This window comes from Tamandua tetradactyla, chromosome 4 (genome assembly GCF_023851605.1).
Source record: "Tamandua tetradactyla isolate mTamTet1 chromosome 4, mTamTet1.pri, whole genome shotgun sequence".
NCBI classification, from domain to species: Eukaryota; Metazoa; Chordata; class Mammalia; order Pilosa; family Myrmecophagidae; genus Tamandua; species Tamandua tetradactyla.
In genome coordinates, this window is record NC_135330.1 from 113,736,125 (window position 1) to 113,761,090 (window position 24,966).

Consider the following 24,966-nt stretch of genomic DNA (forward strand, 5'->3'; position numbering starts at 1 on the left):
AACTGAACTGTGACCAATTCCTGCACTTGTGCGCTGTATTTCTTTCCCTTTTGGATCAAGATAATTTTCCCTTCAATTCTAACCGTTCTTCCCTTCACCCCCTCTGTACTTGATTATTCCCATCAATAATAAGCATAATCATTATCATAAAACAGTTAAGGTTCATGGAGTGCTTACTAAGTGTGGCATCAATACTTCAAAATGGGCCCCAAGGATCCCTACCTCATGGCATTTATACCCTAAGTGTAATTCTCTCCCTGTGAGTGTGAGTGGGAACTGAGACTTGCTTCCAACCAATACAATATGGCAAAGATGACAGGATGTCATTTCACAGTGAGCTTACATGAGATTATGGCTTCTTGCTTACTAGCAGATTCTCTCATTGCTTTCTCAGCTTGCTGTATTGGAGAGGTCCATGTAGTTAAAAACTATAGGGTAAGCTAAAGCCAACAGTCAGCTGGGAACTTAGGCTCTAGTCCAAAAATCCTGGAGGAACTGAATCCTGCTGACAACGACATGAGCTAGAGAATAATCCTTCCCAAGCTGAGAATTAAGATGAAACCCCAGCCCTTGCTGACACCCTGAGTGCAGCCCTGTGAGAACTTTGAAGCAGAGAACCCAACTAAACCACATTGGGACTCTTGACCCACAGAAACTGTAAAATAATAAGTGCGTGTTGTTTTTCCTAAATCTGCAGTACATAGATTATGTAGCAATAGTTAACTAATACACTAAATGCCAAGCACTCTTCTAAATGCTTTAAATACATTAGCCCAGTTAATCCTCACACAATCCTATTACTTTCCCCCACTTTGCAAGTGAGGAAACTGAAGCACAGAGGTTAATTCACTCAAGATGACATATATAGCAAGGGCACACTCTACAATCCCTTCACCTACTGCCCCATTTCTCTGCCTCTCATTATAGAAAAACTTGAAAGTTATCTGTGCTAGCTGTCTACACTTCCTCCTCCGCCATTTTGTTTTGAACACACTCTAGACAGGTTCTTCTCTCTACTATTCCAATGAAACAGATCACCATGATTACCAAAGATCTCCATACTGTCAAGCCAATGTTCAGTCCTCTTCTTACTCAACCTATCAACAGTATTTGAGAACCAACTGTTTCTTCCTCTTCCAAACACTTTCTTCACTTGGCTTCTGAATAACTGCATCCTTTTTTCCTTCTACTTCTCTGGACCCTCCATTTTTGGTCTCCACATCTAGATTCTTATCTTCCTGTCCTCTTAATTCCATAGGGCCCAGGTTCAGCCTCAGTCCTCTCCTCTTCTCTAGCTATACGATCTTATGTAATTTCATCCAACTCTCAAATTTAAAGCTCAAGTCCAGTCTCTCCCCTAAACTCCCAACTTATGTATCTAGTTGCCTATTCTGGAAAGTCTCTACCTGAGTATTCAACTTAAAATCTCCACATTAGAACTCTTATAGAACTCTATATTTGTTACTGACTATTCCCCTGCCCATTAGAATGTACTCTGCATGATGGCTCTACAGAGTATGTTTTTGTTTATTGCCCCACCCCCAGCATCCTGAATAGCCTGGCACATAATAGGATCAAGGTTATTATTACAATGACTGGATATTGTTGAAGAAATGTTAACTACTATTAATGTAATGGTACTGGTGGTATTTTAGTTTCCTCATTGCTAAAGCAAATACTATACAATTGGTCAGCTTAAACAATTTTTATTGGCTCACAGTTTTGAGGCAAGAAATCCAAAACCAGGACATCATCAAAGTGATGCTTTCTCCCCAAAATACAGTGGCAATCTGTGGCTGGCTGCCAGTGATTACTGGTTCTTGGTTTTTCTGTCACATGGCAATGCATATGGTGGCCTCTCCTAGCTTCTCCTTTCTCTTTGGGTTCCTTTGATGTTCAGCTTCTGGCTGCTCCGTCTGGCTTTTTTTCTCTTTGTGACATTCCCTATAATGTCTTCAGTAACACAACTAAGACTCATATTGATTCAGCTGGGCCATACCTTAACTGAAGTAACCTCATTAAAAAGTCCTATTTACTAGAGTTCACACCTACAGGAATAGATTACGTTGAAGAACATGTTTTTTCTGGAGTACACAGCCCAAACCACTACAGGTGGTAATACTGGGGTATACCTAGAAAAGAGATTTTAATGCTAATGTCAATATGTCTAATTTCATTCTTGGAGGGAAACCTTATTTCAGAGATCTAACTCAAAATAAGTAGGAAGAAGGGGAAAATGCCAACAGTGAAGTGGGGCATTCTCCAACCTGCTACTCTCCCATCACTTCAGAGTCTCTTAAATGTTATTAAGATAAAAAGGAAGACGAGTGATTTGGACGAAAAGACAAATAACAAGTGCTGGAGAAAATGTGGCGAGATGCACTTTTTCACTGTTGGTAGGGAAGCAGAGTGGTGCAGCCCCTCTAGAGGGCAGTGTGGTAATTCCACAGGAGGCTAGGGGTGGTGCAGCCATATGATCCTGCAACCCTGTTGCTAGGTGTATACTTGGAGGAACTGAGAGTGGGGTCACAAATGGACATTTGCACACTGGTATATATGGCAGCACTGTTCTCAATTATCAACAGATGGAGGTGGCCTAAGGGTACATCCATTGAGGAAAGGAAAGGGGACCTGTGGTGTATACATACAATGGACTACTGAGCGGCTGCAAGAAGGAATGAAGTTGTGAGGCATACAACTAGGTTAATGAATCTTGAGGACAGCATGCTGAATGAAATGTCAGAAACAAAAAGACAAATATTATTATGCCTCACTCATATGGACTAACTATAGCATATAAACTCGGAGAACTGAAGTCAAGAGCATAGGCTATCAGGTTGGGGCCTACTGTAAAGGTTCCTAGATTGTAAGCTCTTACAGCAGTCACAGCTATTCCAGAATTGAAACTCTTATTTAGACTCTTTATCCATTTTGGGCCAATTTTATACATGATGTGAGGTAGGGGTCCAATTTCCACTTTCACTTTCGCTTTTGGATATCCAGTTTTCACAGCATCATTTGTTGGAGAGACTATTCTTTCCTCATTGAATGGACTTGGCATCCTTGTCAAAAATCAACAGGGGTGGGGGGCACAGCGTCTTAGCAGACAGAGTTCTCACCTGTCAGGGCAGAGACCTGGGTTCGCTTCCCGGTGCCTGCCCATGTAAAAAAAAAAAAAAAAAAAAAATCAACTGGCCATAAAATGTTAGGGTTTATTTCTGAACTCTCAATTGTATTTCATTGCTTTATATGTCTAGCCTCATCCCAGTTCCATGATGTTCAGATTATTGTGGTTTTGCAACAAATTTTGAAATTGGGAAGTGGGAATCCTCCAATTTTGTTCTTTTTCAAGATGGTTTTGGCTATTCAGGGTCCCTTACCCTCTATATTAATTTGATGAAAGGGTTTTCCATTTTTGCAAAGAAGGCTGTTAGAATTTTGATTGGGATTGTGTTAAATCTGTAAATCACTTCGGGTAGAATTTGACAGCTTAATAATATTAAGTCTTCTAATCTTTTAATATGGATTATCCTTCCATTTATTTAGGTCTTCTTTAACATCTTTCAGCAACATTTTGCAGTTTTCTGTGCTTAAGACCTTTACCTCCTCGGTTAAACTAATTCTAAGATATATGATACCTTTTTTTGCTATCATAAATGGAATTTTTTTCTTGATTTCCTTTTCAGATTATTACTAGGATAAAGAAATTCTGCTGATTTTGTGTGTTGCTCTTGTATCCCTCCACTTTGCTGAATTTATCACCTTTAGTAGCTTTTCTATATATAGGAAAGTTATATATTGAGGATTTTCTATATATAGGATCATGTCATCCGCAAATAGGGAAAATTTTACTTCTTCCTTTCCAATTGGATTTCTTTAGTTTCTTTTTCTTTTCTAACTAACTGCTCTGGGTAGAACTTCCAGTACAATGTTGAACAGCAAGGATCAAAATGGGTATTCCTGAGCTTATGTGTAAAGTGTTCAGTCTTTCACCGTTCAGTCTTTCACCATTCAATATGACTGCCAGATTTTTTTTTCATATATGCCTTTTCTCATATTGAGGAAGTTTCCAACTATTTCTACTTTGCTGAGTGCTTCTATCTAGAAGGGGTGCTGGATTTTTGTCAAATGCAAGGCTCTAAAACATTCCTGCCAATATGCCATTTGTGAGGTCTTTGAGCTGTTTCCACTGTCCTTAGATTCATTGGTGGAAACAAAGTAATATGTACCAAAGGAATGTTTTCTCAGATCGCTCAAGAAAAGAGAAATGGTCAGAAAATAAGTAAAGCATAATTTCCTCAGGGAAACTTCCTGACCCCCTAGATCAGATCAAGTGCCTTTGTTATTCACACTCACACAGAAGAATATTTCTTGCTTCAGTGCCCTTTACTCTTTGTAATTATATTTTCATTAGGACTACTATTTGGTAGACAACTGTTTCTGGCCCTATACTATAAACTCCCTAAGTGCATGGTCCATATCTGTTTTAGCTCATCATAACATACTCAGTGTTAGATACGTTAGATACTCATACCTAACACAGTGACTGGCAATCACTTAAGGCTAGTCAGTTGAATGAATCAATCCACCCCACCCTACCCCCCCCAATCACACAAATGAGGGGAAGTAATAAGGTCAACCTTGCCTTTCAAGCCAAGGCACTAAGGTAATCTGCATGGACATTATTCCCAAAAGTTTCCTTGTCAACTCTGCTTCACCAAATACCTGCTATCCCAACAACTAGTCTTCAAAGCCCTGTTTCTTCCTGAGTACAAACTAAGGGCATTGTAGTAAATGCTGTGATGTAACATTCATATTTCCCCCTAAGGACTAAAGCCTTATTCCCCCAGCTGCTGGGGGTGTGGCCAGGAGAAAGCCCTCTGCTATTCGCTTTTTTCCCTTTGCCTTCATTGAAGAGAGATCCCACATCCAAGGTCACATCCTCTTCCTTAGGCAAAACACACTCAATATTTGGAAGACACAAACTCAGGCTAGCTCTGGAAGGCTTACTATGGAATCAACCTCAGCTTTCATTAAGACTGCCCAATCACATCCTCTGCCCAATCCTGCTCACATCCTTCCTCTTCCAAGGTAGTGATCCTAAGAGCACTTCCTAATAAATTCCTACATGCTAATCTCCATCTCAGAAACAGCTTCCCAGGGAACCCAACCTGTGACAGCCAGTATTTGCTCCCATGTTTCCTTAAAGTTCAAGATATGGAGGGGACAAGACCCAAGGAACATAGAAGTCCCCATTTCACCTCCTAAATCTCAAAGGAGATGATCCATGAAAGAGAGCCAAGAGCTAAGAGTCTAATTAAATTAATTAATTAGTCAAATTAAAATTAGGCCTAAGAGTCACCCCCAGAGAACCTCTTTTGTTGCTCAGATGTGACCTCTCTCTCTCAGCCAACACGACAAGCAAACTCACTGCCCTCCCCCTCTCTACATGGGACATGACTCCAGGGGTGTGGACCTTCCTGGTAATGTGGGACAGAAATCCTAGAATGAGCTGAACCTCAGCATCAAGGGATTGAGAAAACCTTCTCAATCAAAAGGGGGAAGAGCAAAATGAGTCAATATAAAGTGTCAATGGCTGAGAGGTTCCAGAGTCCAGAGGTTATCCTAGAAGTTATTCTTACACATTATATAGATATTACCTTTTTAGTTAAGGTATAATGGAGGGGCTAGAGGGAAGTGCCTGAAATGTAGAGCTGTGTTTCTTAAGAATGATTGTATAATGATATATCTTTCGCAATGTGACTGTGTGATTGTGAAAACCTCGTGTCTGATGCTCCTTTCATCTAACTTATCGACAAATGAGCAAAACATATGGATTAAAAATGAATAAATAATAGGGGAACAAAGGTTAAAATAAATTTAGTAGATTGAAATGCTAGTGATCAATGAAAGGGAGGGGTAAGGGGTATAGTATTATGAATTTTTTGTTTTCTTTTTATTTCTTTTCTGAATTGATGCAAATGTGCTAAGAAATTATCTTTATGATGAATATACAACTATGTAATGATATTGTGAGTTACTGATTATATAACAAGAATGGAATGATCATATGGTAAGAATGTTTGTATGTTGTTATGTTGAATAAAAATAAATAAATAAATAAAATAAGACAAAGAAAGAGATCCAAGAGGACTTGTTATCCTAGCACAAGCTTAACAGACAAACAGACCTCAAACTGAATCACTGTTCAGGCTTGGGCAAGATAATTAACCTCCCTCATTCAAAAAATAGAAATACCTATTTCATAGGTTTGCTTTGTAAAATACTTGGTACATACAAAATCAAAGCTCATTTATCCCCTAGTATCTGTATACACTGCAGGCTTTGGAGCATCACCCATTTCATTCTCACCTCTTCCTGGTATCTGGCTTTCTCTTTGTTCATGATTATCCAACTACTTGCCAGTCTGTGAAGAAAACAAAGCTGAACTTGGTGACACATGAGCTGATGAATGGAGGACACACAGCATTTACAGGGGGTGATGTCCATTTCTCCTGCAGATCCTCTCCTCCAACAAACATTAGGCAAAATGTTTAGATGAGGATGTTTGATTGGGCTACAAACATATCTTTCTGCAGGTAGAAGGCTTCTGATTAGATCTAGTGCAGCTCTTGCCAATATCCTTTCCATCACCCAAAGAAACAGTGTTTCTTATAATTCAGGACCTACTATGGTATTCATGACTTTGAAAATCCCACACTCAATAACCTCACCAGTTTTATCTCCTCTTTCTCATCATGTATCTTACTCTCCAGTCAACCATAACTAAAAGAAATTTATTTTTTCCAGAAGTCTGAGTATCAGTAACCAAACAAGAGAACCATGCTAGAATATTTTAAACATCATCCAATTTTAAAATCATGGTTTGGTATAGATAATGTGTGGTAGTAGTGGGACCAGCTGGCAACTTAACAGTCAAACAAGACTATGTGATACAAACAAAGTAGTACAGGCCACAAGGGACTATCACCCTGAGAAGGCAAAAATTGTGGCATTTCTAGGCCGTTATATGTTTTAGCAGATGACAGTTACTGTGTATGTTAAATCCAATCATTTCCATCAACTATTAAAACTTTCTGGATGGTCATTCTCTTGTAGATTTAAAACTCCAGAGATAACAACTTCATTAGGCAGTACACAGTCTTGGATATTCTAGTAAACAATCCATTCACCTTTTCCTGAATAGAAAAGGAACATGTAGAAAAGATATTCCTCCCATCCCTGGGCTCTTCTTAAATGTCCCCTTCTCCACGAAGCCTTTCTTGTTCTAGCCCAACAAACAATTTTTCCCTCTTCAAAACTCCCAGATATCTTATATGTACAAGTCTTACTGTATTTATCCCGTACTATAGCTAGCTGCCTAGTGATTGAATTAATAAAATATGTACAAGATGGATAATAAATGAGGGACAACCCACAAACTTTAGGAAGAAATTTTAAATATTTTCAACAAGTGATCTTTAAAGATCAGCACTCAAGGCATTATTTATAAGAAAAAATATTAATGTAAAGAGTACAGACTTGAAATCAGTATCTAGTTCCATTCATAAATTCTGATTGATGAGAAAGAATGAAGACACACTTTCTAAGCAGCATGTTATCTTTTTTTTTTGTACGCTGTGTGGTGGGGTCACATTTCATTCTTTTTCCATGTGAGTATCCCATTATGGCAGCACCACTTTTTGAATTTTTTGTTTGCTTTGTTTTTTCGCTTGTTTGTTTTGTTTTTAGGAAGTGTACGGGCCAGGAACTGAACCCAGGTCTCCCGCATGGCAGGCAAGAATTCCACCACTGAACTACCCTTGCACTACCCCATGTTATCTTTTTTTTTTTTTTTTTGGTTTTTTTTTTATTATTAATTAGAAAAAGAATTAACAAAACAATTAGAAATCATTCCAATCTACCCATGTTATCTTTTAATATCACACAAAGAAAGGTGAAAACAAAACAGACCATTATAACTTGATACACTACCTCAAAATTTATTCTCATATTGCAGAGATGAAAATCCAAGTATGATGTCAATATGAGCATGAAAATCACACTGTATGCTAACCCATAGCAAATGAAACAAGTTCAAACTACCAGACAAATGTGCAAATCAAACACTATCACCTAATGGTTCTTTTTAAACCAGAGCTGAAATTAAAACTGTCTAATAAAGGGGGAACATAGATGGGTTTTATAACAGAAAGTACTCGCTAGCAATTCTCTTCTTATTCTGAGATAAGATTGTCAGAGGATTATAAATAGCAAGAAAGGAAAGATACTACATATACCTTTCACACCCCTGAAAGATATATTTGCAAGTCCATTCACTTTCTTCATCCATAAAATTAGAAAAACGAAAAAAACGCATGCCAAGTTGATACAAGAGATTAATGATTCGGCAAATAAAAAAATAATCAAAACATTACAACTATCTATAAAATAAGAATAAATCATTGGCTTGAGTTCGTTTTAAAAGATAAAGTGTATTCAAATGGGCTTAGATGGGAAAACACCAAAAATATTTTTAGTTCTTCAATTTTATACTCATTACATTCTTTCACATTCATTTTGTCAGTCATCAAATCCCAACAACTTTTACTGAAAGTTTCCCTTACTCATCAGATCTCATCATCTCATACCTATTTTACTGCAAAAACTTTCCAATTTTCACTCTGGTCACCTTCCCCCTCTAATTCCTACTGGACACTGTTAAGCTTACCTTTTCCTAAAAGAATGCTTTGCATTCCTAACTTACTCAAAACTCTCCAAAGATCCATCACTTCATATAGACCAAAACAACCCCATTTCATGATATGACAATCTAGATACATGGTTCCAACCTCCCAACTTTTTTTTCATGGACACTCTCTGCTCTAGGCATAATGATCTCCTCTTCGTTTTCCAAAACATATCACATTAAAATGCATTTTCAGCTTCACGTTTCTGCTCTGATCTTCAGGGTATACTATGTCCTATCTCTGTTCACCAATCTAAATTCTGTAACACAAAACATTTAGTGTGCTCCAAGCACAGACACATCAAGATCCACAACTTTTTCAAGTTCTCTTCTTCATCCAACAAGAGAGAGCTTCTCCTTAAAGAATCTCCTCCGTTTAGCATGCAGTTTGAATGACAAATGGCTGTTTACTCTAGCCTTTTAAGTCATACTGATGTGGCCGGGAAATAAGTCAAAAGAGTGCCACAGACTAGGGCAAGGAAAGAGAGATCATGCATTCATTCATTCACTCACCAAATATTTTTTAAGTGATTACATGTGCCAAACACTATTCTGGGTAACATGCAAGGATACCCAGAATAGGTAAGGATGCTTTTCACAGAATGTGATTGTGTGTTGGGGGAGGGGGATAATTTTAGACCATGCCCAGTGCTTTGATGACTATAATACAGGTTTGACATGCTCACAAATGACCATAAAAGGGCTTAAAGGAGTGGACAGGAAGGAGCTCTCTGAAACTTAATTGATGAGGACTCATCCATGTGACAAGTCCCTCACGTATTAACAAACCAAACATCCCTACATTTTATGTAAGGCTCAAAGAATGTCATGTTCATATTTTGAACATGCCTATGTCTTCTGAAACTCCAAGAGACAACACTCCCCAATAAAAACAAGTCAAACACAAATACTGTGCTTTCTAAGGGCTACTGACTGCAAATGATGTAGCCCAAACATGAAACAGTCGTTAAAAAAAACACTTACTGTCAATTTCACCACACCCGTTAAGTGCCCTAAAAGAAGCAACCAGTCCTAGGAACGTTCATTTATTGCTGGTGGCGATGTAAAATGGTGCAGCCACTGAGGAAGACAGTTTGGCAGTTTCTCAGAAAGCTAAGTACAGAACTATCATACTACTCCAGAATCCCATTACTAGGTATATACCAAAAGAACTGAAAGCGGGGACAGGAACAGACATTTGCACTCTTGTTCATAGCAGCATTATTCATAATTGCCAAAAGATGGCAGCAACTCAAGAGTCCATCCACCAATGAACAGATAAACAAAATGTGGTATATACAAACATGGAATATTATTCAGCCGTAGAAAGGAATGAAGCCCTGATACATATGACAACATGGACAAACCCTGAAGACAACAGGCTGAATGAAATAAGCCAGACACAAAAGGACAAATAGTGTATGATCTCACCGTTTTGAAACAATTAGAATAAGCAAACACACAGAGTCAGAATCTAGAACATAGGTTACCAAGGGACTGGGTGGGCAGGAAGTTAAGGCTTAAAATGCCCAGGGTTCCTATTCGGAATGATGGAAATGTTTTGATAATGGATGGTAGTGATGATACAACACCACTGTTAAATCAATTAACAGCACTGAAATGTATGGCTGAATATGATTCAAAGGGGAATGTGAGATTGTATATAACGTAACAATAAAACTTTTTTTTTAATCCATGGAACTGCTTACAGAAACAGAATACTAAATTAAACCATGGACTTGACGATAAAACTCTTAATGCAAAGTACGGGTGGTGGTGGTGGGGTGTATATAAGAATCCTGCATTTTATGCACGATTTTTCTGTAAACCCAAAATTCTCTAATTAAAAAAAAGAAACTCCAGCCATCGATAGCCTCTTCTCCCATGTGTTCGGTGCTCTCCATCAAGACGCCGCCGACTAAAAAGAACACTTTCAAGGGTATGCAGGGACCAGTTTTCTTTCTAGCTAAGAAGACCGTACAGAAGATTAAGAAAGCAGTTTCTTAAATTCAGTATGCTGACTCTAGACTAACACTGGTTTCACTAAGAGAGAAAGCTGAAGTCGTGGACACCAAGACAGGTCCCAGGGCAAGCCAGTTCGTGGGGAAGGGAGACGCATTCCAGGCAGGAGCCAACTCCTAACTGACTGAAACGACACTATGTCTCTCTGAGCACCTCCGTCTACAAACGAACGTCTTAACTCCTGCCTCTTCAGGTATGCGAAATTCTAATAAGATGGTCATAAAAGGACTTTAAAGGCTGCACGGAGTGGGACTGTCTCAAGTGACTTAAACAATTTCTACTAGAAGAAACGCAGGCGGGAGCCAAGCGAACAGTACCTTGACCAGCCACACTCCCGTATTCTGTTTGGCGCCGGTCAGGTCGAGTTCGCCGCGCTCCGCCATGGCTCGGTCACCGATGGAGGCGTGCGCCGGAGCAAAGGTCGAGCCGCGGAGGGAGTGAGAGTGCGAAATGCCGGGATCGCCCACCAGCCAGGAAGCAGGGAACCCGAGGAAAGAGAAACACGCCTCTGGTGACCAGAACTGCGCCTGCGCACTGCTGACGTCAGTACGGCGTGCTGCTGCAGGCAAAAATCCGCGTCAGATGGGCGGGCCTCTTGGATGAGCGTGGCCGGTGAATGGTCGTGGAGCTGGTGGTGTCTTGAGCGGTTTAAAGAAGTGGGTCGGGCCAAAACGCTAGCAAACCTTCAAAGACTATGTCAAAGCAGAAAAATGGAGTTCAGCGAGACAAAAGCTGCCAGTTTATGTCCAACCCTGGTTAAGGAGAGAGAGTCAGAAAATTGCTGGGCAGGGTGCGCATAATAGTAAATTTGCACTGGTGTTCAAAGTTTCTGGGACGCGAATTAGCACACGTGAGCCCTGAGATGGGACTGATTAACCCTGGGTATACTGAAAACGTGCCGTTTCTAAACCTGAAAAGAAGAGTGTCTCAACTTAAGAGGCTGTTCTAGGAACCTCTGACTGAGCAGTGAAGGCACACCTTGAAGGCTCCAAAACCCGGACCTCATATATATAATTAGGTCAAAAACAGTGTGGACATGTGAGAGACAAGCCTAGTTTTTTAATTTCCCAGCTTCAACAGTTTCCTGTCTCTCTTGCCTCTAGAATAAAATTCCATCCTCTCTGCCGCATGGGCCTCCCCAATTTGATTCCTTCTCACCTCCTGCCACTCCTCTCCACCAAACATTCAACCACGCAGAACCTAGCAGACCTCTGTGAATATGACAGGATCTTCGGCAATCATTTCAGAGGCTCTAATTCCCTTCCATTTGATGTCCTATTCTTCCCTCACGCCCACTCGCATTGCTGTCCCCTGCTTGGCAAGCTCCTACTTAATCTTTCAAGACTGATGGAAGTGTCACTTTCTATGAGACCTTTTATCAAACTCCCCCAGAGAAAGTTCGTTTTTCATATTACAGTGTGTGGTATTAGCATACTGCACTGAAATATACGTTTACATGTCTGCCTTTGCTTTCTAGACTATGAGCTCTTCCTAGACAGAAATAGCATTTTATTCATTTTTATATTCATAACGTCTAGCACAGTGTTTGACACATTGTCAGATCTCAGTAGCCTTTGCTTGAATGAACATTTGCTGGAGAAAAACAAACAGTAAGATGTAAGAATGGCAAGTAGTGTATTAAACCACGCATTGAGTCATGCACAAAAATAATTCCATGTCTCTCTGCACAGGGCCTGGAAGACTATCAGGTCTCTGAAGTCACCTGGGAAAACTAATAGGAAAGATGGGAGCAGTGTGTTAGAAAAAAAGGTTCTTTTCTTGTGTCACAGCTTGGGAAGGGGTCTAAAAGTATATAAAGGACAAGTAGATAAAAGAAACTACTTTAAGTTTTGTTTGTTCTGTGTGTGTGTATGTGTGTGTGTTTTACCCAAGCTTTTCTTACTTTCTACATTATGGAAAATTTCAAAAGTTTATGAATGTAGCAATACAACAATAACCTCCATCATCCAACTTCAGTAATTATCAACTGTGCTGGTTTGAAATGATGTACGTACCCTAGAAAAGCCATGTTTTAATCCTAATCCCATTTTGTAAAGGCAGCCATTTCTTCTACTCCCTATTCAGCGTTGTATGTTTGAAACTGTAATCAGATCATCTCCCTGGAGATGTGATATAATCAAGAGTGGTTGTTAAGATGGATTAGGTGATGACATGTCTCTGCCCATTTGGGTGGGTCTTGATTAGTTTCTGGAGTTCTATGAAAGAGGAAACATTTTAGAGAATGAAAGAGATTCAGAGAGAGCAGAGAATGCTGCAGCATCACAAAGCAGAGAGTCCACAAGCCAACGACCTTTGGAGATGAAGGAAAATGCCTCCCGGGGAGCTTCATGAAATAGGAAGCCAGGAGAGAAAGCTAGCAGATGACACCGTGTTCACCATGTGCCTTTCTGAGATGAGAGAGAAACTGTGACTGCGTTTGCCATGTGCCTTCTCACTTGAGAGAGAAACCCTGAACTTTATCGGCATTGTTCAACCAAGGTATCTTTCCCTGGATGCCTTTGATTGGACATCTCTGTGGACTTGTTGTAATTGCGACATTTTCTCGGCCTTAGAACTGTAAACTAGCAATTTATTAAATCCCCCTTTTTAAAAGCCATTCTGTTTCTGGTATACTGCATTCCAGCAGCTAGCTAACTAGAACATCAACTCATGGGAAATTTTGTTTAATTTAGAACCCCATCCGAAGCCCACCTCAAATATGTTCAAGCAAATTCTAGATTTCATCCATATTTCTTAAAAAACAAAAGCAAACAAAAAAAGACTAACCATACTATCACTCCTAAAATGAAATATCCAGTTGGCTGACTTAAATGAAGATTTAAGTAAGGTCCATCTATTGTAACCGGTTGCTGTTGTCAGAGGTCATTCAAGCCTGGTTCCAGGCTGGATGTCTCGCCGCAAGGAGGAATTCAAGGATGAGACATGCAGGTATAAGCAAGTGAGAAAAGTTTATTGAAGAAAAACAAAGTACACACTTGAAAGGAGAGCATATGGGTGCATGGAACACATGCATGCTCAGGGGAGAAACTTGGGCAAGTTGTTTGGCATAAGGGTTTATCAGATTAAACAGAGGGAGGTGGGGTTTGGGATATTGGTACATTGTGATTGGTTACTAAACATTTAAATTAAGGATTGTAAATAGGCTATTGTGATAAGCTTTCTAGACTTTCAAGTTAAAAATTGTAAATGGGTTATTGTGATTGGTCTATGCCCTGTGCTTGAACAAAGTATCCTGTTTTTGCTCAACCTCCTCAGATTTTAGGAAGATGCCCTCCTCCTGCCTCAGAGGCCTGCAAGATGTTTTTCGTGTGTCTAAACCGCCTCAGTTGCTATCTTCAACATTTTATTGAAATTATGGGTCCCTTATATTTTTCCTTGCTTTATATTTGTTAAAGTCCTTGAACATACCTTTTTTTAAAAGGCAGAGCCCACAGGCTTTCTTGGTGGATTGGATATGGGATGTGTAAGAGAGAATTCAAAGTTGGATCTAAATTTTTCCTGAGAAATTGGAAGGTTGAAGTTGTCATCAAATGAGATGGGCAAGGCCAGAAGAGGTGTTGCAAGAATAAAATGAGGTTTAGCTTTCACAAAAGATAGTGCAGGAAACGGCTGCAGGACAGCTCTAACCAATCCTGCAGGCAAGGAAGGAGAGAATTTCAGATATAAGCCTAGAATTGGCGCCCAAATAGGTAGAAACGAGTTTAAATAAGTGATGACCAGATTCACTGAAATGTAAAGCATAATCAAAAGTGGGAACCTTCAGTGGTAAATTAAAAAAAAAAAAATTTTTTTATTGACAAACATAACAACATACAAACATGAACATTCTTAACATATGTACAATCATTCTTCACATATAATCAATGAATCATTTAATATCATCACATAGTTGTATATTCATCACTGTGCTGGTTTGAAAGGATGTATATACCCTAGAAAAGCCATGTTTTAATCCTAATCCCATTTTGTAAAGGCAGCCATTTCTTCTAATCCCTATTCAGTATTGTATGTTTGAAACTGTAATTAGATCATCTCCCCGGAGATGTGATTTAATCAAGAGTGGTTGTTAAACTGGATTAGGTAGAGGCATGTCTCCACCCATGTGGGTGGTCTTGATTAGTTTCTGAAGTCCTATAAAAGAGGAAACATTTTGGAGAATGGGAGATTCAGAGAGAGCAGAGCAGAATGACATAGCCACGAGAAGCAGAATCCACCAGCCACTGACTTTTGGAGATGAAGAAGGAAAATGCCTCCTGGGGAGCTTCATGAGACAGGAAGCCAGGAGAAGAAGCTAGCAGATGATGTGTGTTCACCATGTGCCATTTCAGATGAGAGAGAAACTCTGACTGTGTTCGCCGTGTGCCTTCTCACTTGGGAGAGAAAACCTGAACTTCATTGGTCTTCTTGAACCATGGTATCTTTCCCTGGATGCCTGTGCTCTTTTGAAAGGATGTATGTCCCCTAGAAAAGCCATGTTTTAATCTAAATCCCATTTTGTAAAGGCAGAATAATCCCTATTCAATACTGTATGTTTGAAACTGTAATCAGATCATCTCCCTGGAGATATGATTAAATCAAGAGTGGTTGTTAAGCTGGATTAGGTGACAACCTATCTCCACCCATTTGGGTGGATTTTGATAAATTTCTGGAGTCCTATAAAAGAGGTAACATTTTGGAGAATGAAGGAGATTTGGAGAGAGTAGAGAATGTTGCCACACCACAAAGCAGACAGTCCATAGCCAGTGACCTTTGGAGATGAAGAAGGAAAACGCCTTCCAGGGAGCTTCATGAAACAGGAAGCCAGGAGAGAAAGCTAGTAGATGACGCCGTGCTTGCCATGTACCCTTCCAGCCGAGAGAGAAACTGTGACTGTGTTCACCATGTGCTTTCTCACTTGAGAGAGAGACCTTGAACTTCATCAGCCTTCTTGAACCAAAGTATCTTTCCCTGGATACCTTTGATTGGACATTTCTATCGACTTGTTCTAATTGGAACATTTTCTTGGCCTTAGAACTTTGTAAACTAGCAACTTATTAAATTCTCTTTTTAAAAGCCTTTCTGTTTCTGGTATATTGCATTCTGGCAGCTAGCAAACTGGAACAATCATCATGCTCATTTCTTAGAACACTTGCATTCCTCCAGAAAAAGAAATAAAAAGAAAAAGGAAAAATCATAACTGTTACCCCTCCCTCTCATTGACCACTTGCATTTCTATCCATCATATATATATAAGTATATATTCAAATATATATATGCTTTTTTACCATATGATCATTCCATTCTTGTTATATAATCAATAACTCACAATATCATCACATAGTTGTTTATTCATCATAATGATCATTTCTTAGAACATTTGCATCAATTCAGAAAAAGAAATAAAAAGAAAAAAGAAAAAAATTCATACATACCATACTGCTTACCCCTCCCTTTCATTGGTCACTAGCATTTCAATCTACTAAATTTATTTTAACATTTGTTCCCCCTATTATTTATTCATTTTTAATCCATATGGTTTACTCATCTGTTGATAAAGTAGATGAAAGGAGCATCAGACACAAGGTTTTCACAATCACACAGTCACATTGTGAAAGCTTTATCATTATACAATCATCCTCAAGAAACATGGCTACTGGAACACAGCTGTACATTTTCAGGCACTTCCCTCCAGCCTCTCCATTACACCTTAACTAAAAAGGTGATACCTATATAATGCATAAGAATAACCTCCAGGATAACCTCTCAACTCTGTTTGGAATCTCTCAGCCATTGACACTTTATTTTGTCTCATTTCACTCTTCTCCCTTTTGGTCGAGAAGGTTTTCTTCTTTGAAATCTGCTGAGTTTCAACTCATTCTAAGATTTCTGTCCCATGTTGCCAGGCAGGTTTACACCCCTGGGAGTCACGTCCCACATAGAGAAGAGGAGGACAGTAAGTTTTCTTGTTATGTTGGCTGAGAGAGAGAGGCCACATCTGAGCAACAAAAGAGGTTCTCTGGGAACCTAATTATAAGTAGGCTTAGCCTATTCTTTGTGGGGTTAAGTTTCATATGAACAAACCCCCAGATTGAGGGCTCTGCCTATTACTTTGGTTGTCCCCACTGCTTGTGAGAAAATCAAGAATTCTCCACTTTGGGAAGTTGAGTTTTCCCCCTTTCTCATTTGGCAGGAAATTTGAATTAGTTAGACTACCTGGATAGGTTGTAACCTCTGGAGTATTCAGTCAGCAGAGAAACAGGGGAGGGGTCTGCATACTAGGCTTAGGATATAAAAAATCTGTGGCATTCTATTGCTTGGCATGCCAGCCAACATTTTTCTTGCAAGAATGTGAATAAATTCTTTTCTTCTCCACAATCAGGTGAGTGTTCATTCTCTTTCAGGTATGGCTTTCTTTCTAATAGTGTGAAGGTGACTTGTTGAGTTGGTCTTTTAAACCAGTATTAACCAAACTGCAGCTGATATCTCATATCAGCTGGACAACAAATTGTTCACTAAACTTCAGACCCAAGAGTAAGTATCTTAAGCTGCAAGTAGAAATTTGATAATAATTAAGCAAGGTGGGACAACATCATATTGTATGTAAAGTAGGACTGAATAAAATATAGAAAGGTTATCACTTTTTAGAAATATTATTGAGATGACCTTACATAACAGTAATCTCGTTCAGTATGAACACTAACTGTATCTCTAAATCTCTCTAAAACAGTACATTAACACTTCTTAGGCTTTTTTTTTCTCCACAAAAGCTACTGATACACAGACAAGTGACTCAGGCATTACAAATCATTGCTCAGCAAAATTCAGATATCTTTAGGATCTCCCCAAAGTTCATATGTAATAATAAACAGTCTCATGTGTCACCTGTCATTGTTATTATAATATTCCTTGTTTGAAATATCTTCCACAAGCGACGAGTTCAAGCCATTTCCCCTATTAGATCTCATTAGTCCTATTTAGAACACAGAGTGTTTCTAAAATTAAAAAGTCTCAAATTAACAGTTGAATTTTATTGGGTCATTAAAATCAAAATAGGTCTGGTATCTCGTGGTTTCCATTGCTGCACAACTCTTAGATCTTCATTCTAAACCAGTCTTTACAGTGTCCAGACTCTGACAACCTGTGTTAGAATTTTCTTGTAGGGTATGCTAAAAATACATTTGTCCCCCAATCCAGACAAACAAAATCAGAATTTCTGGAGGTGGGTCTGTAAATTGACATCCTAACAAGCTCCTTGGGTATTTCTTTGGCACAAGAGAATCTTACAAGCATTGTTCTAATCCCACATTGACAGAATTTATTAGAACTGGGCCAGACTCTGATGTCTGAAGCTTGAGAAAAAGTTTGCCAAAGATTTTTCTCCTTGTCATTTGCCTTACAGCTAGAAGTCCCCTATACCTTATGAATTCAGAACACAAAAAAATCTATCAATAGAGCATAACTAAAGCCATTCCAGGAGATGTTACAAAATGAGTTAAAAGAATTAGAAACTTAACAGATAGTTGAGCCCACTTTCAGATTTTGCGCTTGGCTGCTGCACACAGAAAACAGCCCTAATGTCTCTTTAAGCAAGAGATTCCTCATTCAGGAATATTCTAGCAAACAGACCTATTTCCTCCAGAGAAGTTCACTTAAACAAATGGCCCCACCACAAAGCCCTTCTTAATAAGCTAGGCTTATTATTCATTGGATGTTACTAACATGAAGGTTTTCATTCTAAAATTATAAATGAATGTGGCAATGTGGTAATTAATTACATTTCCACCAAATTAGGGATAGGGATAGTGTAACTAGATAATTTTGCTTCAATACACAATAACACTATAAAACTCCATCTCTGAATTATCCCTGTATTTTCCTTCACTCTACAGTTCTCTTTTGCACAGAATGCCCATCTTCCCTGGGAGATTCCTTGTTTCCCCAGCCATAGAGAAACAAAAAGAAATACCCTACTCCCTAAAGTGTTTTCCATATGGTTTAGTGTAGAGAGCATGGGCTTTGGAATCTAATACAACTTCAAGTCATAGCTCTGCTGTATCCTAGCCTGATTATTTTAACCTCTCTGTGCCTGTTTCCTTGCTTATAAAATGGGATTATCATACCTAGCTGTGGTGGTTTGAAGCTCTATGTACCCCACAAAAACATGTCCTTAAATCTAATCCATTCCTGTGGATATAAACCCATTGCAAATAGGACCTTTTGATGAGGCTACTTCAGTTAAAGTGTGGCCCAACTTAATCAGGATGGGTCTTAATCCTATTACTGGAGGCCTTATAAAAGAATAAAATTCAGACAGAGAGAGAGAGAAAGCCACAGAAGCGAGAAGCTGAAATCAACAAAACCCAGAGAAGTGAGAGGTTGCCTGGCCATGTGGCAAAGGAGGCAAAGATTGCTGGCAGCCTGTCTGCAGGAAGAAAGTGTCACCTTGATGATGCCTCAAGTTGGGCATTTTCCAGTCCTTAAAACCATGAATGAATGAATTCCCATTGTTTAACCTGATCCATTTCATGGTATTTGCTTTGAGCAATGTAGGAAACTAAAACACCACCTCATTGATTAATCCCATGATTAAATGAGAAACCACATCAAAAGAATTTAACACCATGATGTAAAAACCAGTAATTACAGTAATTACATTGGGATCAGATCATTGAAAGAAGAACAATAGATTTATTATAGGCAGTGATGTGCTGGTAGATGTTTATCAACTGGCTACTGAAAAAAAAACAGCCAATTCATTGCATTTGCCAATTTCTGTATTGTTAGCACTCCCACCATAGACAATTTCAAGCCAGCCACATGACTGTCACTAAATGCAGAACTGGAATAATGCTGTGTATGCATACAGCATCTCCTACCTGGTACAAGATGGACCTTGCCTCTACCCCCCTCCTCAGAGACCCCTCCTGGTAACTCGTGGAAGCATTCTGAGTTTTGGCTGCTGTAACCTTGAACATTGCCTGCATCTTGATTTGAGGATATTTGCCCAAACCTTGCACGCAGGCTGCTAGCATTTACCCTCCTTTGTCCTCCAGCACTATATAACCTAAAGAATTGTTGCCAGGGGTGTGGATTACTTGTGTGAACTTCTGGCCAGTCTCACTGTCTGTTGGACAGACATAAGGGTAGCTCTCAATACACAATACAGAGCTCTAAGGGCTTAAGGACTGATCATGTTGGTGTTCAGCGCCTCTTCCTTTGGAATCTCAACAGCTCCTGTTTTGGGGGTGGTTTGAGGCAGCCATGGTTGGGTCTTCGCCCATTTCTTCTTTTGGGGTGAGCCCTGCTGCTGGTTCAGCAGGACACGGTAAATGCATCGCAGCACACCATTGTATAGTTTTTCTACTGTAGATGTAAATAACTTCAGGAGCATAGATAATAGTAAAATCTAGGGGAAAAAACTAGGAAGTGATGAGATTTAAGTATTTATTAACTTTGCTTTTAATATAATTTATTTAATCATTAAGTGTTCTAGGAAACAGGAGTAGCATCTGCAAACCCAGAGCTGAGAAGAACTTTATGAGCTGGGGTCTGTGGAACCGAGAGACCACCACCAGTGGACTGGGCAGCAAAGTGAACGGAGAAACAGTGAAGGCCCCCGGTATGGAGAGGGAGTGAGAAGCCAGATCTGGCAAGGCCTTGGAAGCCTGTGTTGGGCAAACATAAAGGTGATGAAAGGTTTTAAGCTTACATATAAACTAATCAGATTTACATTTTTTAAAAGATCCCCCTATGTGCTGTGAAAAAATAACGTGGAGTGGGGCCAGTTCAGACACCATTGCTCTAATCCAGGTGGAAAAGGGCAGTGGCTCGGAGGGAGAAGGTAGCTGTGGAAGTGAAGAGAAGCAGATGAATTTAGAAATGTATCCTAGAAATACATAGGGGGCAGAACTGATGAGGCTCTGTGGTTCCTTGCTGTGTGGCAAAATAGGGCCATCTACCAAGTGATAACTCAGTACAAGCAAACAGAACAAAACACACACAGGATTGCTCCCTCTGAGAGATCAGGCCAGGAGTCTGCATGTAATTTGCTCATGGACTTATGGCAGACGTGATTCAGTTAAATTGCTTCTGTCAAGTGCTGTATGTCTGATATAACATATGGCTTCTGTGGCCTACAAGAAGCCGTCACTCTTGGGAAGCCAGTTTAATTGCCCATTAGGGATTGCTGTGGGAATAAAGTGTTACATAAAGCATGAGAAACACAACTTGTCATTGCCATAATGAAATCCGATTTGTTTTCCCATATAATTTACCAAAACATTTATGTCATATTTTGTATGTTAAATAAAATTATAGTTAGGAAATCACACTGAAAATACTTGATCAAAGTGCCCAGATAAAAATCACAAATAACAGTAAGGTCTAAAATACCATATTAAGCAGATGGATCCTCACTAGCATTCAGATTTCAAAGCCAGAGAAGCCACGTGCACTGAATATCAATGAGGAATTATGTCCACATTCCAGCAAAAAGCACAAGCTAGGGACTTACATTTTAGATTACTTCCTAGCCAAACACAAAAACATTATGGTGGCAGAATAGTTTTTGCATCCACGGTTAGGCAACAAAATCAGGTAGAGCAAGAAGATGCCATTTCCCATCCCTGAGTATAGTTGAGATAATACAGTCGAGGGCCCCTTTCTACAAGCAGAGCTCTTGCCAGGGCTTTGTCAACACGATTTTTACTTCTCTCCTGCGTACAACTGAGCTGATACAGTGGCTCTGCTCCATGACATTACTGGGGTCCTAGGATCCTTCTGTCTTATAATTTCACCAGCTCTGGGGTGCTGTAGTTGTCTGAGTAACAAACCACAATATCTGTATTTTCCAACCAGCAGGGATAGAGAAAGGGGAAAGAGGTTGCACATCACTTTCACCAGAACTCAAAAATAAAAACTTTTTTCTCTGCATTTGGATCCAGCTAGGTCTAAACAGCATGGCCTGTCTGTTTGCTTTAGACAAAACCATATCACACAGCCAGTGACCTTAACGGACTCCTATTCATGGAAGTTACTCAGGAGACAACTGCTCTGGCCCAAGCCTGCTCTTAAATTAGGATGCAAAATGTCAGAACAGAAAGGTATTTCTGAAAACCCCAGAGTCCTGGAATGTTCCATGGGTCCTCCTACATACCTCAGCACCTTATGCTCTACACCGAGGCTGTCACCTCCTCCATCACCTCCTGCTTGCGTGACCCCTTTTCCATGCTATTGTTATTCTCTCTGGTCTGTTTTACTAAAGAATGTGTATAAAGATTATTCTTCCAAAGCAAACAAATGAACAAAAAAACTTTTTAGTCTATTTGGACTGGAATCCAAATAAAGTCTTAAGTCCAAATACATTGTGATTCGTTTGTATGTGTCTTGGTTTTTCTGTTTTCTTTCATTTTTTGTCTCTCTTTTCTTTCATTCTTTGTCTTTTGTTGATGAAGAAACTGTATTAGCTGTCCCATACCATTTTCTCCATTCTGAATTTTGTTGATTGCTGGTGTTTTCATTTTCTGGCTGCTAAGGCAAATACTATACAGTTAGTTGGCCTAATAACAGGAATTTATTGACTCATGGTTTCAGAAGCTAGAAATCTTGCTTCCTCCCAGGGTGGGTATCTTTTGGTTGACCAAAAATTTTTGGGAGTCCTTGGCTTTTCTGTCACGTGAGAATGCACATGGCGGCATCTTCCACTTTCTCTTCTGGGTTTGGTTGACTTCCAGCTCCCAGTGGCTTCTCTCTTTCTGACTTTCCCTCTGCATATAAAGGACTCCAGTAATCAGAATTCAAGCCCAGCCGGATTCAATGGGGCCAGACCTTAGCTGAAGTCACATCTTGAAAGGATCTGATTTACAATGAGGCCACACCCACCAGAATACTGACCAGGACCAAGAACCTATTCCAGTTGGGTTCACAATTCAATCCACACTAGCTAGGATCATATACGATATTTCTTCTATCCTGTATTTCTTGCAAATTGGTAGTTAGATCTTGAGGCATGATCAGAATCAAGCTTGATTTTGATGGAGGGGGAGACTTCTTTTGTGGTCTTGGGCACTCCCAGGCAAGATATATAACATCTGGCTGTCTTTCTTTCTGTGATGTTGGCAGCCATCCACAATTATTGCCAAGATCCAGTAATTCATTTGAGACTGCAAAATTGTTATATTCAATTTCTATCTTTCCTTCTTTGGAGAAATTTCCTCATCCATCTACATCCTCATGAGATATAAGATAAAAACCCTGAGTCTGGCACAGGCCTAAGTGCAGGCAGCTTGAGCTTTTCATGCTTGTGAAGGCTGGGTAGTCGGTAGGTGATTGTGGGGACTCAGAAAGGCACCTTGAGCATTGGAAGAGCACCTCCAGGGAAGTCAATTCTCAATCCACTTACAAGAATGTTTCTCCTTCTCCTAATCCCCGAGTTCACCACCTCTTTATCTCTCAACCCTAAACCATTGTCTTTTTTGTTTTATTTTTGCCACACCCTCCTTTGAATGCCCATCAGGCAGAGCTTCCATGTCTCATTAAAATTGGAGTCTAAATAATCTGCAGTTGCCTAATGGCTAATTGTTTTTATTCCTGAATGCACTGGATTGCCACAGCTTTTGTCTGTCAAACATTCTGAAAGAAAGTTACCATCTTTCTTCTGGGATTTCTGAACTCGGTGAATCACCTGCCAGGTGACAACTGCTCCTATTTTGTGGTTATTGGTATCGCACTGGGTGACCACCATGTGGTAATAAACTGGGCTGGGCATGAGTTTTTGCCCTATAACTAGTTGTCCCATGTGAGCACATATCTGCAATGTCTCAGGACCAGTAAGTTCAATTTATACTTGGGAGGATATAGCATGATCAATGTGAGATAACTCCTAAGCAGAAACAGTAGCTAGTGAATATTCCTGCTCCATTACTATTTATTCCTCAGACTGGCACAGGCCCAGCTATGGCAGGAAAGAGAGCCCTTAGCAATTAGTTATCATTTAGTATTTTTCAGTTCTTATGTACCTCTCCTTAATAAGATAGTCAGAATTTGCCTATTTCCTGAATCCAAAGAGCATTATGTAAATCACATTTCAAAATTGATTGCATTACATTGATTCTTTCTACAGTTCATTTCAGCCTTCAGAGACTTTGAGCATTGAATTCTCTGTGTGAAAAAAGATTTTAATTGCTTTCTCTGGGGTCAAGCATCTTTGTAAATCACAAATCCAGTAGCCACTAAGGTGATAGATGAAGAAGTGACCACTAGTCTTAACAAGAGTTATAATTGGCATTTTTAGTTTAACTCTAATGCAAATTTGTTTTCAATAGATTTCTTTCTTTTCTCCTAGCATTTTTTAAATGAAATAATTACTCTGACTCTTTAGACGCAGCTTATTCATTATGCTGGTTAACTGTATGAGGCTCCTTTCTAAAGAGCTCTTTCCTCCACAATGAAAACATGTCTCTTTTATTGTTCTGCCTAAAGTACGGGTCACTGATGATTTCCCAAAGCACACCTGATTTCCTGTATTGGCTGTGGTGATGTGGTGGGGGAGTTGGCATGTGGCAGAGGGTCAAATGCTAGGATAAAATTTCCTCTCCATTTTTGGACAGGTTTAACTAATACCCTCTTGTGTGAAGAGGCAGACACAAGTAACTACGTGGCACCTACTTACTTACAGTGCTTTTTGAATTTAGATGAACTCTCTAAGTATTATTTAAGTTCCACCCAATAAGAAAAACAAGAAAAAATAATTTATGTTGAGAGAATTCCAGAACAGACTACTGCTGGATATGAATAACTGCTTAATTTTCTGGGCAGGTGCTGCCTTTGGCTCAATGATGAGCCTAAAATATATCCAAATTCTTTAATACTCTTTGAAATGTGAAGCCTAATTTCCCTCCCCGTGAGTATGGACCAGACCTGAGGGGTTGCTTCAGATGAATAGAATGTAGTGAAAATGATATTATATGATTTCCAAGGCTAGATTATAACGAGGATATGGCATCCTGTTCTAGTTTGCAAGCTGCTGGAAGTAATATACCAGAAATGGAAGAGCTTTTAAAAACGGGAACTTATTAAGTTTCAAGTATACAGTTCTAAGCTGTGGAAATGTCTGAATTAAAGCAATGCTATAAAAATTTCCAAATTAAGGCAGCAACAAGAAGTCACCTTCACTCAAGAAGGGGCGATGATATTCA

The 24,966-nt window shown here is 39.5% G+C and overlaps 1 protein-coding gene across 2 annotated transcripts in view; it reads right to left on the minus strand.

The window, feature by feature from the left end:
* Positions 1 to 11,311, minus strand: part of GTF2F2 (general transcription factor IIF subunit 2) — a 204,462-nt gene extending 193,151 nt beyond the window's left edge. For both annotated transcript variants that reach the window (XM_077158285.1, XM_077158286.1), the window contains exon 1: positions 11,089 to 11,311. Coding sequence is in view for 1 of the 2 variants with exons in the window: in XM_077158286.1 (XP_077014401.1) it covers positions 11,089 to 11,154 (66 nt within the window). In the remaining variant the exon portion in view is untranslated. The remainder of the gene's footprint in view (positions 1 to 11,088) is intronic.
* Between the last annotated feature and the right edge of the window lie 13,655 nt (positions 11,312 to 24,966).